This window comes from Vitis riparia, chromosome 11 (genome assembly GCF_004353265.1).
Source record: "Vitis riparia cultivar Riparia Gloire de Montpellier isolate 1030 chromosome 11, EGFV_Vit.rip_1.0, whole genome shotgun sequence".
Lineage (NCBI taxonomy): Eukaryota > Viridiplantae > Streptophyta > Magnoliopsida > Vitales > Vitaceae > Vitis > Vitis riparia.
In genome coordinates this window covers 13,390,398-13,404,380 of record NC_048441.1, presented here as the reverse complement: position 1 = coordinate 13,404,380, position 13,983 = coordinate 13,390,398, and the positions used below count along the sequence as shown (strand labels likewise).

Below are 13,983 nucleotides of genomic sequence, written 5' to 3'. Positions count from 1 at the left end.
AGAAGATGGGTCCCTCAATGCATGATCTGTTGGATGGCATGCTATAAAATTGAATTTAAATCAATTTGTTCCAGCTGGCGTCTGAATGCAGCCAGGTGTACAACTGAACCAATGTTTCCACTTGAAGACACATTTGAAATCAAGGCCATGACCAAAACCTCGTATTCCAACTCTTTTAACATGAATAAAATGAAGTGAAAAAAATATAAAATAAAATAAAAAATTGCAGGCTTAATACAACGGCTCTGCAGAAAGAATGTCATTGGCTTTAAATGTGACTTCTCCCCAGTCATCCAGCTCTCATTCCTTCCAGTGGGACATAGGTACTGCCCCAAAACAAGGGCAAGCAATTGAAATTTCGGAAGGGTGGTTTTCAAACCAAAAAAGGTTCAGATTCTTCTTTCTTGGGATCAACTGAGCACCGATCAATCTTTAAAGTAATATGAAGGTTGTAGTCAGAATTATCCTCCACTTTAAAAGACCTATGAAAATCCACACCCCCCACTTTAACAAGAATGATGATTCATTCATCAAGTCGAATAATACATATAATAATAATAATCTGTGACAGGACAAATACCACAAAATAGGTTCATTCAGGACAAGGATGGTAAATTTCCTAAGCTATGAAGATAGACAAGCTGAACCCTCCCACCCTCCCTACCCCAAAATGGAAACAAAACAAAGCTAAAAAAAAAAAAAGAAACCTACCAGTAATCTCATTTCCTCTTCTTAGCAGGTGGCTGTTGAATCTCTTCATCCTCATCTTCCTCGTCTTCTTCCTCTCCTCCATCGTCCTCATCATCCTCATCACCATCATCATCATCGTCATCCTCATCATCGCTACCCCCATCACCATTGGCAGCAGGATCATCCTCAGGATCCCCTTCATCATCCTCTCCTTCTTCACCCGAGAAATCTTCATCACCTGCATCATCTTCAGGGTCATCTGCATCATCTTCATCATCATCGTCTTCATCATCCTCAGTTTCACTACCATCTGTGTTTTTGGTGTCAGGCTGCTTCCTTCTGTGAAGCTCATCAAAAGGAAACCTGCAGAGGAATTAAGTAACAAATCGGCCTGGTTAATTGATTTTCCTTTCAAACCAACACAGTAGGGTTCAAGAGAGATCCAAAAGATTCCCATTACCTTTCATCCATCCCTACTAATTGAGGAGAAGCATTTACAACATTCATCAATGATCCTGACTGGCAAAACCTTAGCCCATGTTAGTAAGAGGGCATAAACAAATAAACTTGCATAAAACAAATATAGAACCATGCATTGGGAAGATGTTTTTCCTTTTTCTATATCATTCAGCAAAGATCCATTCTAAAACAGCAATAACAAAAAAAAAAATTTTAAACAAGTTTTCTTTCTATCCCAATTCCATCATATATATACCATATGACAACCCCTATGACTTAATGGGGCATGAACAAAGTGCAGTTTGAAGATAGAAATGCATGAAAACAAAGGCAGATCCATAGGGAGCTACAATAAGAACCAATCATCATGGCTTGCAAAAGCTTCAGACCTTGCTGCCAACAAAATAAAATTCCACAATTCTGGGATTTCAGGACTGGAAAAGTTGGACAAAATATTAACAAATCAACAAATGTTAAAATGGTAACGTCAAAAATAAAATCTTACAGTCTTTGGAAATGTATTCAATGTCTAACCCTAAAGCAACCACTCCACAAAACAGATTATAAAAAGTACCCAAGAAAATGAAATGGAAGGTGGAAATATGAACAACTATATTGTGTCTGAGAAGCCAAAACAGAAAATACAATTTTTTACATGCATTTCAGTGCATTCTCCTTCTTTCCTTAGTCCACCAAAATCCTACTAACTTACATCTGCCCTAAAATTCTGCAGTGCAACATTGATCCTTGGAAGGGGGCATTGGGGGAAGGGGGTGGTTTGTTCGAAAATTTTTCTCAATTGGAAATAAGACTAGAACACCACACCAATACCGTAAATATTGAAAAAAGAAAAATACTAAAAGAAGCAGCCCATGGAGCAAGCACTAAATATTGCTAAGGAATGAAGATTCAGCGTTCAGGAAATGGAAAAGTAATGCATAAAAATTCATCTATTTTATGCTCCGAGACGCAAGAAAATAATAATGTAGGGGCTTTCAGTTAACAGCATAAGGAATCCGTAAACATAAGCATACACTGCAAAAGCTTTCAGCTTTTGTTGGATTCCAAGACAAGAATATTATTTCCTATTCACAAAAAGTAGCTAAAATCAAAAGTGCACATAAGACTATATTTTGCAAAAGAAAAGGGAAGACAAACCAACTCTGGAAACATCCCAAAAGAGAGAACATTAAATCAAACCAGTTAGGGATAACCCTAGCTAGAAAATCCTGATTAAGAATTCTAGTTCTTGAACTTTATTTGATGATAAATAAAAATAACCCAAAACATGAGAGAGATAAGCAAAATCACCCAATCCAAAACAAATTTACCAGTCAAAGGCAAACCCTTATTTACCAATAACACCCAATACATAGAAACATTATTAGGTTAATTCTAAGAGGATTTAAAGCACCGTAGGCAGCCCATCTCTACAAGGGAAACGAGTGCGTTTGGGAAAATAAAAGGAGGGAATAAAAAAACAAACAAACAAACTAGTAGCAGAAGCAAAACCTAGCTTGAAGAAATTTAAAAGTAGCAATACCCCAGTTCCTCATATGGACCATAGAAGCAAAAAAAACAAAAGCATAAAATCTAAACCCTAGAATACAAAAAATTAGAGCTTTACAAGACAAAGCAAGGGCACAAAACCCAAACCCCAATAAACCAAAAAAAAAAATCAAAGCTTTACAAGACAAAGTAAGAGAAAAATCAAGAAAAAAAAGAGGGTACCAAAATTATACCATCATGAGAATGGAAGCAAGAGATCTCCCAGCAGCCACAAGGGTCTCCACAACCACAGCTTCCATGGCACAGCATACCATCATCTTTTCCAAAGCCACCACAGCAGAGCTGAGACTCCCCACTTCCATTGCACCAAAACTGTGCTCGACCACACTAAAACAGCAATACCCAGTAATGTTAGAGAGAGAGAAACAAGGGCACAACTCTGAAGAATGAAAGAGCAGAGCACGCAGAGAAACAGCAATACCCAGCAATGTTAGAGAGAGAAACAAGAGCAAAACTCTGAAGAATGAAAGAGCAGAGCACACAGAAAGAAAGAAAAAAGATATTACGGTTGGTCCGGTTAGGGTTGTTTGTGGCTAAACCCAGGGTTTGGTCCGGTTAGGGTTTTTGTTCCGTTCACCAATTTATTTTCACTTTTTGAAATTTGACTTTTTTTTTTTTTTTTTTTTGGGTATTTCTAGATTTTTTTGACTTCACACGCTTTGGATCTTGTGTTCGATTTCATAATAATGCCGGTAGCCCTTTTTCTCCCCGCCCTCTACTACACTTCTTTTAGTTTAGCCACATTTTGCCACGTCATCATATGATTTAAATTAATTTATATAATAATTTCTCTCATGTAATTAAATTGACGTCTCACTTTTACGAGGCGTGAAATTATTTAATAATAGAAAGGGTAAAAAAGGTAATTCAAAATTTAAAACATAGTTAATCTCTTTTCCTCGTATACGCATCTAATATCTTGTTTCGAAATAAAAATGCTTTTAAAAAACAAAAAAAAATGTTTTAAAAATTAAAGATGAAGTCAAATAAATGATGATTTGAATGACACCCACGGGACTTGTAACAAATTAGAGGGAAATTCCGTACTAGAAAATTGATTGGAAGACATTAAAAAAAATTATATTTATATTATCCACCTTTCAAAGTCAGATGGTAGTGGCACTCACTCCACCAAACGGCCCTGGAGACCTGGACTCAACTCACCCATTGGACAGCGCGTGGAGTACACGCCGAGTTGAACTGGACACGTGTTCATCTGTTGGATTAAACGTCTCACAATGGGCTGGTTGGGCTAAGTGGGCTGGGCCCAATGAATCTGTCTAACGCTAGCCTGACGTCAAAAGGTCTTTAAACAACAAATAGTTTCGGAGCATTCTTAAGTAAGAGAGTGGAACAAGTATTTATTAACAATTAATAAAAATAAATATATAAAATTAAGAGTTAGGGATTAAAACTGAGATTTAGATTAAAGTTAAATTTAGACCGAGAAGAAAGTAAGCACATATGTGGAAAAGTGGGTGTTGACTCGCTAATTTGAAAAAAATATAAAAAATAAAAATTTTAATTTTTATAAATTAGTTTTATTTTTATCTATTTAAAAGTATTTTAAAATATATGTATTTTTTCATAAGTTATATAATTATTTTCTAAAATGATATTTTATTTGTTAGGTTAATAACACTAATTAATATTTTTTTTATCGTCAAAACTAATTTAAGATCAATAAAATAAGAAAATTTTAAAATTAAAAATTAAAAATTTTTAAATTAAAATTTAAAAAATTTTAAAGTTAAAAATATAAAAATAAAATATTAACTCACTTTACTAAATCACATTAGTAGAAAATATAAATTCGATAAAGAATTGGAAATACAATGAGAATCAATATTTTAATTTTTAAATTTTTAAGTTTTTGGTTTTAATTGTATTTATTTTTTTCTTTTTTTATTTTAATTGCATTTCATTTTTGTGTATTTTGGTTTTAATTGTATTTTTAATTTTTATTATATAATCAATAAAATCTTTTAAATTCAATATTTTATTTTAATAAACATCTTTAATGTTTATGTTTGAATCTAATTTTCTAATTAATAATGATTTTAATTTATATTATATAATCAATAAAATCTTTTTATTTGTTTAAATATTTAATTAAAATTATGTATATATTGCTTATTAAAATTAAATTAATTAAAATTTTCTTGTCAAGTTTGAAAATGGTATGAATTAAGACAACCACAAAAGTATTATAAGGTAGAGGATTTTAACCGAAATTAAATATGCTGATAAATTACAAGAGGAACCCTCACTATACTATAGAACAACGTGTGGATAATGTCATTGACATGATCAAAAGATTAGAAATGAAATGTATATTTCCATCAAGCTATAAGAAGCAAATATTGCAAATGTCATGAACCAAAGGTTAAAATTTTAGAATTTGTATGGAAAATTGTTCAAAGAAGTCCTAACAATTGGACAAATAAGTCTTTTGATAACTTGGTAGACATTTTTAAGGAACATTGGCGAACATGCTTTTTGAAAAATACCTTTGAACGAATAACAATGTTCTATGTTTCTACAAACTTGTGAAGTGTGTGAAATTTAAATTATGTCAAGCAGAAAGTTACTTAAAACAATTTCTAAAGTTATAGCAAACACTGCGTACAATCTAGATATTGTTTGATTTAGCTTCAAGGGTGAAGATTAGTTGTCTCCTCTATGTTACGTTTTCATTTTTTTTTCTACATAGAATGTAAATATTTGATATGCAAAACATGATATGAATATTTATCTTTTGATAAATTAATATATCTTTTGTTTGCATGCCTTCATTTATATTATATATATTGTTAACACATACTAGTTGTACAATATTATTTTATGCAGTGTGAGGTTTTAGGTTAAAAATAAATTTAAGTAATTCTTTGCCTAAAATTAAAGATACTTGCATAAATTATTTCTAACTTATAAGAATTTAAAGTTGTATCTAGGAGTTGATTTAGAATATAGTGAACTTTCATTTATATTATAATTTAAGGTTATTAAGTATTAAAAGATAATAGAGTAAGTAAAAGTACCAATATCTATAAAAGTATGAATTAATAAGATTGTGTAATATCTTTATATAGTTGAAAATATTGACTACAACTAGGAACATCATAACATAACTAAACAAGGGTGAGAAACTAAATGACAATAATTATCATATTTGACATCGTAAATTTTGATGTTTTCTTGGAGATCAAAAAGTTCTTGAAACATTGAATCATGTCATACTAGAACCTAAACAAAGGAACTTTGCTCAACATAGAGCAGTTCAGGAGGCTTATATGGTTTGGAAAAGAAAAAATTTTTAGCTTGCACTATGTTGTTGAGTTGTATGGATGATATCTCAATTGAATATGAGGTCTACCATATCCTAGACTTCCCATGAAATGTGAGAAGCTTTGAAACAAAAGTTTGGTGGACTTTTAGCTACACAACTAAGAGAACTTATAATAAAAGTTGGAAATTATAAGATCCGCCCAAACCATACTATGAAACAACATCTCAAGGAGATGAAAAGAATGATAAGAGAGCTTAAGACATCTAAACATGTCTTCATCGATGGGCAATAAGTTGAGGTTGTCATCAGTATTAACATCTTAGATCTAAGCAACAAAAACAATGCCCATTTTCCAAAAAATGATATTTGGGGTTAAAATATTAATCTTTAGATTTGGATGTTCACAAACCTTAAATTCCAAATGTTGAAGAATCAAATTGATATCCTCAGAAGTCTCGTAAACCTGCGATCTTTTGTTCTATGACTCAACCTTGTTCCTTAGCACACGAATTATGAGTAGTTTAGGAAGGTGGAGGTTAGGACTTTCTCTTTTCTATGGATGATAGAAGACAAAAGTGATAGAAACCCTAACCCCTATGAGGTATTTATAGGATTCATAACTAAGCTTAAGCTTACATGGACTTGAGTCACTTAATGTAACCCAAATTGGGTTCTAATTCATTAATTACTTGTTTCAAATATGTTATTCATTAATCCCTATGCAACCTTGCATGATTACCTAAACGCACTTGTACACATAAGTGAACCAATAGTCAATTCAACCCTTATAAACTATGCCAACAAAGTATATGAGCTTGAGCGGGGACCATTAGGACTCATATGATAGTACTAGCTCCTTCAAAATTCAATTCTAAAGTCGATTCAACACGCACTATAGAAAATCAACTACACTCCAATACCCTATGTAAATAATAACGAGATACAAAGTGTTTGGGTTCGTGACATGTTATCCATTACATTTAGTCTTCTCATAAAGTAGTGTTCATAGTTTAACAAGGAAAAAGTTATCAGCCTTTCAAAAATACCCATACCAATCTTGAGTTACAAATATTAATATTATGTGATTAACTAACGTATCTTAACTCACAAAGAGTTTATGTCAAGTTCCACTTAAGGACCTACTATAACCACAGTTTACATGAATATACTTTCTTAGGATTACTAAAAAGTACACTCAATCTCAATCTCATAAGATATCATGCTGACTCTACTGAGAATACCTATTGCTACTAGCTTCTATTAACAATGACCTAATCCATAAGAATATGTGATCACCTTAAAATCTCACTCATAGGTCAAAGTCACTACAAACTTGGGCACAAACTCATTATCTTCTCAAGGTTGAGAGACAATACTATGAAGCAGTTTGGTGAAGTTGTGATTACTTGATAACCCTATGTTATGACTCACTGTAAGTTTTGTTTAATATGTAACCATACATACTAGTGTACTCACCATTAGAACCTTATCTCGATGACTAAGACCAATCATCCATCCGATTATGAGGTAATGCACTACAATGTCTAATGGATTATCCAAGTCCATAAACCAACTATGAAAAAATTATCTACTTGTAAGAAACCCATAACTTGGATTTTCTGTACAACTCCTAATACACCCAAGTCATATACAATATAAGATATGCTATTGAGAATGCTCAAAAAAATACAATGTATGGAATAAAAATAGGTAAAAGTAAAACTAAGATATCATTAAGTAAATAATGAAATAATTTATTTAATGAAACTAGGATTTATCATACAAAGTCAAAAACACAAAGTGTGCTAGTTAAATTGATCTATTCATAGCCTCAAACAATCATTTAGGCAATGATACTTGATATTTAATTGTGAAATAACTTCAAATGATTTCAAAATGATTGAGGGCGAACATTATGTTTATATTAGGTGGCATAAAGATAAATATGTGTTATTACATTTATACTTAGATATTATTCTTATAGCTAAAAATGGTTTGTTCAAACCATTAAAAGATGATTATCATCCTGTAGACCCCCAAATATGTCTCATTCCTTTTAAAATTTTTGTCCAATTTTCCATATCCGGGATTAAATCTTGGTATTTCCTTTTTTGTTACAATCCCTACCATTCATCTAAGAAAAACCCTAAGAGACCTCAATCTCTCACTCTCTTCCTCTAATTTTTTCGTCTTACCCACAGTCTACACTCCTTTTTCTTTTTATTTTCTTCTTTTTATTTCCTTATATTTTCTTCTTATTCTTTCCTTATATTTTCTTTCTTTTTATTTTATTTTCATTTTTCTTTCCCCTTCTTCTCCTATTTTTTTCCTTTCTTCTCCTTCCACATTTGCACGTCGCGCCCCGCTCCTTGTTGGATTCATTTCCGCCATGCCATTTTTTTTTTCTCACATTTCTCTCAATTTTCTCTCGTTTTTTCTATTTCCAAACATCATTTCATATTGTTATCTTCTTTTTCTTTTATTTATTTCTTATTCTTTCATTCTCTCTCCATCTTCATGGAAATCCACCATTGCCCCCAATTCACTTTTGCCATTGTCGGCCACCGATGATGTGATTTCCTCCATTTGCATCTCCACATTACAACGTCGCTGCACTCCTCACTGTTGAGTCATTGCCTCCATCTTCCCATGGAACTACCCTAGACACGCCACCTGTACCGCCCATGGCTGTCATGCCAACCACAATAACTAGCAGCCAACAACCATTCGCACATATGCCATTGCCTTATCTCAGATTTCACCATGCTCATCATCCTCTATATATCACCTTGATCTATACAGTGTTTGTTTGCTCTTGATATTGGGCTTGGTCCCATGGATATTTTGCTCTACTTTTGATTTTGGTTTGATTGGATGTGGTTTACATTGTTGTGGATTATGGATTGGTTATTTTGGGATATGTTTTATTTTTTTCGATTACTTTGGATTTGGGCTAAATTAGTTTTGACTTAGGCCCAATTGGATTAATTTTATAGGTCTTGATTTGGGTTTAGGCTTTGATGGAGTTAACTTTTAATTTGTTTGGGATCTGATTCTCCATTTGGATTTGGGCTTATTAACATATGGATCTTTCAATTGGGCTTTAATCTATTTCATTTTAATTTAAGCTTGAATATTTATTAAATATTGCATTGGGTCTGGTCATTTTATTGATACATGGGTTGTGGTATTTCTTTTGTTGCTAAGAACGGGAAAAAAAATGCAGTGTTGGTTGGGAACGGTTGAAGCAGTTGGAAGCAGGGCATGAGCATGGGTAGAAGTTTGGTGAAGCCTAATTTGGGGATAAAAAAAAATCACTTGCAGTAAGGAAAATGGGGTAAGGAGGGCTCTCCAATTTTATTTTTTTTTCTGGATTTTTTTTTCTTTCTATGGGAGAGTTGAAAGTTCTTGTGTATTTTGGAGACCTGTTGGAAGGTTGTTGGAGAGCCATAAATTGAGGGCTTGCATTGTAAAAGAGTAAATATGTATTCATCCCTATCCTTTTTTTTTTTTTTTACATGTTTGTATATTTTTCTACACACATATGTATTTGTTTCCATGTATTTTTTTTGTATATTTTTGCTTGTTTTTGTTATTCATTATTCTGTACACATATTATTATCACAAATATTCTAGTATTATTGTGTTTATAATTTTTGTTTAATATCTATTTATTTTTTTATTAAAAGGAATAATGGTATTAGTAATAGGTTACTTAAATGAATAAGGATTATTTGTTCATTGATTCACTATATGATTTTTCTTGTTTTGAAATTTTTATAATAAACAATCTTTTTATTTTATTTTATTTTATTTATTTATTTTGTCTCTTGTTTAAATAAAGTGTTAAAAGTTGATTTTATTTAATAAACTAAAGTCATAGGTAATGCATCCAAGAAAATTTTTTTATATATAACAATTTCAAAATCTTTTTGTTTGAAATAAATTAATACTCAAACTATTTTTTATAAAATTAAATAAAGGTTTTTTAATAAATAAAAGTCCATTTTCCGTATAAAAGTTGTTAACATTTATTTATAGATAAATTGAATTGATTTATTTTGTAAATAAAATTACAAAATATATCTTTATTAAGAGTAAATAGAAAAAAACAACCGTTAAACTCATAATTTTATTCTATTATTATTATTATTTATATTATTGTGGAGGATCATCCATATTGATGTATATCTTTTTGTGATTCTCTATAAAAGGGAGATACCTCTAATGAAAATCTATTTTATTCTCTTCCTACATTCTAATTTCTCTTTCTTGCTTTCTTCTCCTTTCACTTTATAATTTTATAACACGTTATCAGCACGACTAGTCTCTATTAGAGAAATAGAAATATTTTTCTTTATTCAAAGAAATAGAAAGACTCTTATCTCTTCTTTCTCGCAAAAAGTTATGTGACAAACTTATATCACAATTTTCTATTTTATTACTCTTTGATCTTTATTTTCATTTATTTTATTTAAATACATAAATATGTATAATTCTTATAACCAGAAGTTATGGAATAAATTATAAATTGTGGAGTAAATTCATAACCAGGAGTTATGAGGAAAAATTACAGAATTACAAATACATAACCAGAAATTATGTATAAGATCCCTAATTATTTATTTTTAATTATATGGTATAACTAGATGTTATATCAAACAATATTATATAACCAGAAGCTATAAAATAAATAAATAAATAAATATTCATAACTTAAAGCTATGTACAAATTTACATTATGAAAGTTCACAGCCCGAAGTTATGCACAAATTTACATAAAATAATTCATTATATATATTAAATTTTAATTCTTATTTAATATTTATACATTTTACCATATTTATAATTGATAAATTTTAGGCCATTATATTTTTTACTTGAAATATTGTTAAAGCATTTTATTAATAGTTTATTATAATAATTGAAATATTTCTCTGATTAATATTATATATAGCTTTCAGATAATGTCAAACCTTGCAAAGCTTGAATTTGTTGCCCTCAATATTTCGGGCAAGAACTACTTATCTTGGGTTCTGGATGCTAAAATTCATTTAGATGCGATGAATCTTGGAAATACCATAAAAGAAGGAAATGACGCATCCCTACAGGATCGCGCCAGAGCTTTGATATTCCTTCGCTATCACATTGATGAATGATTAAAATGTGAATACATTACGATTAAATATTCTTTCATCCTTTGGAATAATCTAAGGGAACGATATGACCACCAAAAAACGTAATCCTTCCAAAAGCATGCTATGATTGGATGCACTTGAGATGACAAGATTTCAAGTTTATTAGTGACTACAACTCGGTCCTATTCAAAATTAGGTCACAATTAAAATTGTGTGGAGAAAATGTCACTGAAGAAGATATGCTTGAAAAAACATTCATGACTTTTCATGCCTCGAATATGCTCCTGCAACAGCAATATCGAGAGCGTCGTTTCATTAAATATTCAGAATTGATCTCATGTCTTCTTATGGCTGAACAAAATAATGATCTATTATTGAAAAACCATTAATCTCGTCCTACTAGGTCTATGTCATTGCCTGAAGCCAATGCCACATCTGTTCAAACCCTTGGACCTGGATAAAGACGTGGATATGAACGAGGTCGAGAACGAGGTCGAGAACGAGGTCGAGAACGAGGTCGAGAACGTGGTCGCGGTCGAGGTCGTGGTAAACACAATTCTTCTCATCGTAGTAGTTCTCAAAGTAAAAAAAAAACAACTCAAACCACCAAAAATGGAATAATTCAAAGGCACAACCTGAAAAGGGGATAGAACCACAAAGTAAACATACTCGTGAGAATAAGTGTCATAGATATGGCATGAAAGTGCATTGATCACATACTTGTCGTACTCCAAAACATTTTGTTAACCTTTATCAAGCCTTAATAAAAGCAAAAGGAAAGGAAGTTGAAATGAACTTCATTGATAGTGATGGCCCAGTAGATCTAACCCATTTAGATGTTTCAGATTGAGAATCCTAATGGGAAAATTGACCATCTAATTGGTAATGGAAATGTTTGTTATGATTAAATGTTATGTTTTTATTTAGTTCTTTGCAAATAGGTTTATTTTGTTATCATCTTTAAACACATTGTTTATTATTCATATTTTATAGTTTATTTTACATTTTATTATTTCTTATTTAAATTCTTCTTTTTATTTAAACTTGAAGATACATGGATCTTTTTCATACCTCGGTACATCATACGACATCCAATGTAGATGCATGTCTTGCAGATTGTGCCACAACACACACAATCCTTTGTGATAAAAAATATTTTTCCAACATATCATTGGTTAAGTCTAATGTTAATACAATATCAGGTCCTGTAGACTTGATTCAAGGCTCCAGAAGAGCAACCATTATTTTACTTAGAGAAACTAGAATCCACATTAATGATGCCCTTTATTCTACTAAATCCAAGCGAAATCTTCTTAGTTTCAAGGATACTTACCGAAATGGATATCACATTAAAACTATGAATGATGATAGTAATGAATACTTTCTCATTACTTCAATTATTTCTGGGGAAAAAAACATCTTGGAAAAGCTTCTTTCTTATTCTTGTGGGTTATATAAAACAATCATTAGACCCATTGAGTCATATGCTTTCATGAACCAGAAGTTCTGTGACTTAAAAACTTTTATGATATGGCATGAACATCTTGGTCATCCAGGATTATCCATGATGCGTCGTATCATTAACAATTCTTTAGGGCATCCCTTGAAAAACCAGAAGATTCTGATACCCAATGATTACAATTGTGTTGTTTGCTCACAAGGCAAATTAATTATTAAACCATCATTTACTAAGGTTGAATATGAATCACCAACCTTTCTAGAACGTATTCAAGGTGATATTTGTGGACTCATTGATCCACCTAGTGGACCTTTTCGTTATTTTATGGTTTTAATTTATGCATCAACTTGTTGGTCTCATGTTTGTCTTCTTTCAACTAGAAATATTGTCTTCGCCGGGTTACTTGCTCAAATAAATCAACTCAATGCACAATTCCCTGATCATCCTATTAAGACAATTCGTCTTGATAATGTTGGTGAATTTTTCTCTCAAACATTTATTGATTATTGTATGTCGGTTGGTATTGATGTTGAATATCATGTTGCTCATACCCATACCCAGAATGGATTAGCTGAATCTCTAATTAAGCGTTTGCAACTGATTGCAAGACCAATACTCTTGAGAACAAAATTGTCCTTGTCTGCATGAGGGCATGCTATTCTTCATGCTGCCACTTTAATTCGAATTTGCCCTACAACTAATCATGATTACTCACCTTTACAACTTGCTTTAGGCTCCCAACCAAATGTTTCACATTTTCGTATTTTTGGTTGTACTGTCTATGTTCCTGTGAAACCAAGGTTTGGTTAATCTTGGTTTTGATGATAACAAAACAAGGTTTAGAACTAATGATTATATTTCAAGTGTGATTAGGCAAGACGGTTTTCAAAGTGGCAATCACAAAGACAAATCAAGCCAAGAAGAAATCATGAAGAAGAAAACTACCTTAAAGAGAAGTGTTTTTCAAAGACCCAATATTCATAAGATCTCTTTGTAAGGTTGTTGGTGTACTAGGATTTTCATGCATTACATTCTTTACCTATGCACCAAAATCATCCAAGAGTTATTTTGTTTTAAATATTTTAAAATTGGATGATTTCATATTTTCAACTAAAACCTTGTGTCAAATGTTTTTCAAACTTGTTTAAAAGGTTTTAAGTTGAAAGAGTTGGTTGTTGAGCCAAAAATGGCTCAATGGATTGAACCAGATGAAGAATCGATCGACCCCCAGTTCAACCAGTCAAGGGTGTGTGAACAGTAACTGTCGATCACCAACTCAATCGGTCAAGAGGTGCAAAAAACCTTATCTATCTTCCAGAATGGTTGTTCGATCGGATGAGGAACCGGTCGACCCACACCTCAACCGGTCGAGGTCTAAC

General features: G+C 31.7%; 1 protein-coding gene across 1 annotated transcript; it reads right to left on the bottom strand.

Moving 5' to 3' along the window:
• Positions 1–452: 452 nt before the first annotated feature.
• Positions 453–3,221, bottom strand: LOC117924879 (prostatic spermine-binding protein-like). Its single transcript, XM_034843609.1, has 4 exons — positions 3,140–3,221; positions 2,892–3,045; positions 1,151–1,209; positions 453–1,053 (listed from the first exon to the last, which is right to left on the bottom strand). Exons 2-4 carry the CDS (start codon positions 3,018–3,020, stop codon positions 720–722), a joined length of 522 nt encoding a protein of 173 aa, XP_034699500.1. The 5' UTR covers positions 3,021–3,045; positions 3,140–3,221; the 3' UTR covers positions 453–719.
• Positions 3,222–13,983: the final 10,762 nt, after the last annotated feature.

Bases quoted from the DNA above. Each gene is read 5' to 3' on its own strand.
- LOC117924879 (XM_034843609.1), bottom strand. From the start codon at position 3,020: ATGGAAGTGGGGAGTCTCAGCTCTGCTGTGGTGGCTTTGGAAAAGATG. The intron at 1,210-2,891 runs GTATAATTTTGG...AGGTTTTGCCAG, and splicing joins TTGCTTCCATTCTCATGATG to TCAGGATCATTGATGAATGT. The intron at 1,054-1,150 runs GTAATGGGAATC...ATTCCTCTGCAG, and splicing joins TTAGTAGGGATGGATGAAAG to GTTTCCTTTTGATGAGCTTC.